This window comes from Triticum aestivum, unplaced genomic scaffold, assembly GCF_018294505.1.
Source record: "Triticum aestivum cultivar Chinese Spring unplaced genomic scaffold, IWGSC CS RefSeq v2.1 scaffold30903, whole genome shotgun sequence".
NCBI classification, from domain to species: domain Eukaryota; kingdom Viridiplantae; phylum Streptophyta; class Magnoliopsida; order Poales; family Poaceae; genus Triticum; species Triticum aestivum.
The window spans coordinates 1-5,279 of record NW_025230203.1 but is presented as its reverse complement, the minus strand read 5'-3'; the positions used below and the strand labels follow the sequence as shown (position 1 = coordinate 5,279).

At 42.5% G+C, this 5,279-nt stretch overlaps 1 protein-coding gene across 1 annotated transcript; it reads left to right on the top strand.

The window, feature by feature from the left end:
• The first annotated feature begins 208 nt into the window (after positions 1 to 208).
• LOC123175425 (bidirectional sugar transporter SWEET6b-like) lies at positions 209 to 2,176 on the top strand. The gene is made up of 5 exons (XM_044590207.1): positions 209 to 439; positions 549 to 765; positions 895 to 1,056; positions 1,592 to 1,711; positions 1,830 to 2,176. The coding sequence occupies exons 1-5, from the start codon at positions 360 to 362 to the stop codon at positions 1,989 to 1,991; spliced, it is 741 nt and encodes a 246-aa protein (XP_044446142.1). The 5' UTR covers positions 209 to 359; the 3' UTR covers positions 1,992 to 2,176.
• The last annotated feature ends 3,103 nt before the right edge of the window (positions 2,177 to 5,279 follow it).

Here is a 5,279-nt window from a genome sequence, read left to right as displayed (position 1 = left end):
TATGGGGTTTATCCGAGTATAGGAGTATTGTTACGTGGGAGAGGAGCTCCTAGCTGCGTGATCCTTTTTTGGCTGGAAAAAAGGACGCGGGCGAGGAAGAAATTGACACGGCCGGCTGTTGGATGGGAGCACGGCCGGCTGTTGGAGTTGGATGAGGACTGCACTCAAGTCAAACCGCTTAACCTACCCTTAACCATATCTACATCGGATATAACTTGGGGAAAGCGACGGGGAACTCCCTACTATATAAGCTCGGCCACCCACGCCCCAAACAAATCACAACCAACCTTCCCCAAGTCGTTAGTTCCCCCGAGCAATCGAGTTGTGTTCCCAGCGATCGATCGATCTAGGTGAGCATCATGGTTTCCGCCGACGTGGCCCGCAACATTGTCGGCATCATCGGCAATGTCATCTCCTTCGGTCTCTTCCTCTCCCCTGTGTAAGCCAACTCCTCCTCCTCTCGTCTAGTCTGTATGTATACATATATGAAAGGTGGTTGCTAGGGCACGAATCTGAGGCTCGTTTTCTAATTGTACGTATGTACGCAGGCCGACGTTCTGGCGGATCTACAAGGCCAAGGACGTGGAGGAGTTCAAACCGGACCCCTACCTGGCAACGCTCATGAACTGCCTGCTCTGGTTCTTTTACGGGCTCCCCATCGTCCACCCCAACAGCACCCTCGTCCTCACCATCAACGGCATCGGCCTCGTCATTGAGGGCGCCTACATCATCATCTTTACTATCTACGCGGCCAAGAACACAAGGGTACGTACGCTGCAACCCTCCTAATGCCTCCTCATACGGCCTACAGTCTCTTTTCGGCTTTAGTTTCTGTACAGAAGATCCTCCAGCCCCTAACCCAAGCCATGTGCATGTGCTCTGTTGTGTGTGCAGCGGAAGATGCTCGGCGTGCTCGCCCTCGAGGCGGCGTTCATGGCTGCCGTCGTGGCCGGCGTGCTCCTTGGTGCCCACACCCATGAGAAGCGCTCCATGATCGTAGGCATCCTCTGCGTCATCTTCGGCTCCATCATGTACGCCTCCCCGCTCACCATCATGGTACGTACACCACCCCAACTTAAGGGTCGTCGACCTGTGATCTTTGATAACCCTTTAACTTGTTAGTTCAGGTGGCTAATTAATTAATCTGCGTTGTGCATGTATGGTGTGGTAATGATGCGTTTTCAAGAAAAATACCTGCCTATAATTTATTTTTAAAGTTCTAGTGGATGCTTTTGACAGACCTTAATTTGTTAAGCAGTACACCTTGTTTGTTGTTGATTATGTCCATCTAAAAGTTGCACCCACCTTTCATTTTTTTAATGTTCGTGCCAAAACCCTGTTAAAAAAAGTCCGAATTGACTTTTCACCTCTCACACACCCAAGTTCTTGTACAATATGCTACATGATATATTTTTAATCAAAAAAGCCTACGGTTTATTTCTATCCGAAAGGTAAACTTCCTTTAGAGGGTGAAATACTAGCTCAGGCTAATTGTAAATTACGGATGCTTTTGCCAACTTACAAGTGTATTAATACTAATATAACTCAAAATTTAAGATGAAAGTAGTAATATTGTACTGCCTATTTGCAGGGTAAAGTGATCAGGACCAAAAGTGTGGAGTACATGCCATTCTTCCTGTCCCTGGTGAACTTCCTCAATGGCTGCTGCTGGATGGGCTATGCGCTCATTAAGTTTGACATCTACATCACGGTATGTACATACACATACACATTGGAAATAAGAAGTCGCAAACCCAGCCAGACATACAATCAAGAACTCCTCAGCGCGGATTGATCTAACTGTTATGTCCTCTATAAATTCTGTGCAGATCCCCAATGCCCTCGGTACAATCTTCGGCCTCATCCAGCTGATCTTGTACTTTTACTACTACAGATCGACCCCCAAGAAGGGCAAAAACGTTGAATTGCCCACTGTCCTCACCAAAAATGCCGTTACCAGCGGCAACGTCTCCGTCACCATCGAAAAATAAACTTGGCTTCGTTTTTTAGCCCTAATGATTTTGAGTAGTTAACACCGGATGATACTTCAACAAGTTGATGTTAATTAGTACTACTTTTTGTTTGCTAGTAGAGTCTGAGATCGCCATTAATTTCGTGAACCATTGTCGTCTGTCCGAGACTACTATTGCAAATTACAAGTGTATATAAATACCAATCGAGCTGAGTTATCCCAGAGATATATTATGACACCATGTATGCTTGCCTGTTTTCAATCTGCTCTTATGTGATGATACGATTGATGTTTTAATTACAGCGTGCAATGGCTTTGTTAAATTAAATTATTCAATATCCATGATGTGTTGGTATTATGTTTCGGGCAAGGACACAGACTTAACCTAATTACCGGTTTGGTTGGATGGCTCCTGCTCTTTTCCCGTGACGCTGCCTTGTTACCACATCGACAGGGAACGAGCAGCTCTGTTGGTCAAGTATGAGGCTTTGAGTCCCTGCTAGAGATATGTTTCTAAACTAAGCGAGAGCGCAAAGCTCTTATTCTACGCGCCGGTCGCTAAATCAGCGCAATCCTCGTCCCCGCTAATTGTTTGAGAGTAAACAGAAATAGAAAATATGGTAATGCATTTAATTTATGTTACCACTTCACGCGCCCCACCACCGTCCCGTGGCTCCGTGCCACCCGCTAATCATAATGGTAAAACCGGATGCAGGAAAAAGTAATGGAATTAAAATGGTTACTGCTAGTCACGCACAACACTCCGCTCGGCAAACTAGACTTTATTCTATTCCAGCTAAAATAGCTACTAGAATAGTAATCCCCGGCGTTCTTCTAATCATAGTAACAATCATTGTAAAATATAGTAAAAGAATTAATTTGGTTACCATTGCACCCACCACCTCCGGCCTTGCGCCATATGTTGCATAGTAACATTAGGTGAAAAAAATAGTAAACATACTAATTAGGTTACACCTGCACAGACTACATCTCCTTCATGCATCACAATTTAAGCACATAGTAAATGAACGTTCAAACAATAGTAATGGAATTACTGTTGCACTCACAACTTCCATGGCACGTACCATAATTAGGGCACATAGTTACTACTACGCTCAACCACATTTCCCCTGGTAGTAACTAACACTAGAAAATATAGTAACTGACTTCGTTACTACTATCACACCACAAGGCAAAACAACATGTATTACTATAGCATTTTAAAAGAAAAAACATGTATTACTATAGAATGCACATACTTTACGACCCATACTTGGCTAACCAAACTGGTAACCCAGCGTAGCATGCTTACCATCATTTAATCATGTGATTACGATGAAGTTAACTAGTAATGCACTCACACCACATTAAGTGGACCCATTCCAGCCGATGCGAGTGGGAAGGTCCAATTTAGTTCCCGTACAATGGTAGCGCGCAGAATAAGGTAGTATACGCTCAGGCTTAGATTAGCATGCCTATATATATATATATATATATATATATATATATATATATATATATATATATATATATATATATATATATCAAAGTAGTGTGTTTGATCGCATGGTGTCTACTGTATATATAGACACACTTCTTTGTCAAGAAAAATGAGTTGACTATAGGAAGAGCTACGCTCCAATTACATAGCACACCAACTTGTGGCTCTAACTAGTAAGACTCCAGCCCATTCTCACAAATTTCTATTAAGGGAAATAAAAATAACTTCCAACTTGAAGCAACATCCAAACTTGCAGCCCATGCTAGCTAAACACATCAACTTTAGACTACATGTTGTGTTTTAATATCCAAGAGCAAGATGTTTTTTATCAATTTATTTTCTTTGTATTTGAATGATCTCGAGTCATCTAGCGATCATTACTATATGAATCTAGTAAGGTTCTGTTTGATCAATGATCACTTTATAATTTGTTAGGTTTTGTTCCTGGATCATCATTATGTCTACTAGAATTAGGAAACACGATTCTAGTGCTGCCAAACAAAGACTGGATCTTGAGGCCCGAACTCAAACGAGTGCCCTCAATAGATATTTAGTGAGCCTGCCAACTTGATCCTGAAAATCAAACTGCAGAGGTTAATGTTGACGATGGTGGTGATGATAATACAATGGTGGTTGTGGAACATGATGCAGAAATTGATGTCTTGGAGATATGATATAGTACGAAGATATGATTGAAGATTATATTCCAAGAAATACTAGACGGATGGTCCTTTTTGGTAGAACATGAGGTTCGTTCATTGCTTTGCTATCACATTGCCATTTTTGCATAATATCTGATATATGGTTAAATGAGTTACAAATAAAACAGACTGGAAATTATATAATAAAGTGACAGTATGCTTTACGCATATTAATTCTTATGTTATGTGAATTGTTCGAAATTTTGGGCCACATTTTGGTTTCGGCCCGAGGCCCCAAATTTCGGGAGATGGCCCTGCTAAACAGCCGCTGAATGCAGCCGAAGACCATTAGCCTTAAGTGAGTTAGTTTCTGGCCCCGCACAGCTCCAAACACTTCATTTACCACCTGTTCAAAGAGCCTTACTCCCTACTGCAACAGGTTTTTTTTACCTCATTTCTCTACAAAGGAAACGAATAGTGAATCCAATATCCAAATAGTTTGATCACAACAACACATCATCCAGCAGTTTTTTCTGTGTGTGCCTGAAACACCATCATTTCGTGTGTCCCAGATAATCCGCGGAAGTGCAGCAACCACAACTAGCACCAATTTTTCGGTCACTCCAGCAAACTGGATTATGCAGGATTCCAGCAGTCATTAAATATCCATGGAAATAAGAATAAAGGTGCATTTTGGCACATTCCATATAAATCGCACGAGAGGAGTAGAGGAACAGATGATCAATTGTATGAGGCCAAGGAGGTTGGCAATTGCACATGGGTTGCTAATCCTGGCGCCAAAGTAGTCGAGTACTGCGTCCTATACGAATGGACACTAAGATTCATGTCTTCTACTGTCCTCCAGGTGTGGACTTTGACGACCATGGACAGAACTAATGGTTCTATGATGGGATTATACAGGGCCAAGAAAATACATTAGCATGGTAGATTGGCGATTCTCTACAAAGGTACATGAACTTGGATGGTTTGCTTACAGAAACAATGATGTTTATGATGGTTGCTGGGTTTACGTCACATGCAAAGTAACTCGATGGGGATGATATTGTGCTGGCTCCTGTAGTGGAGCCCTGCTCCGGTGCTCCCCCCTAACCTAATTTTGAAGGGGTATTTTTGTCCCCGCGAGTTTGTTTTTTTCCTGGCCCGC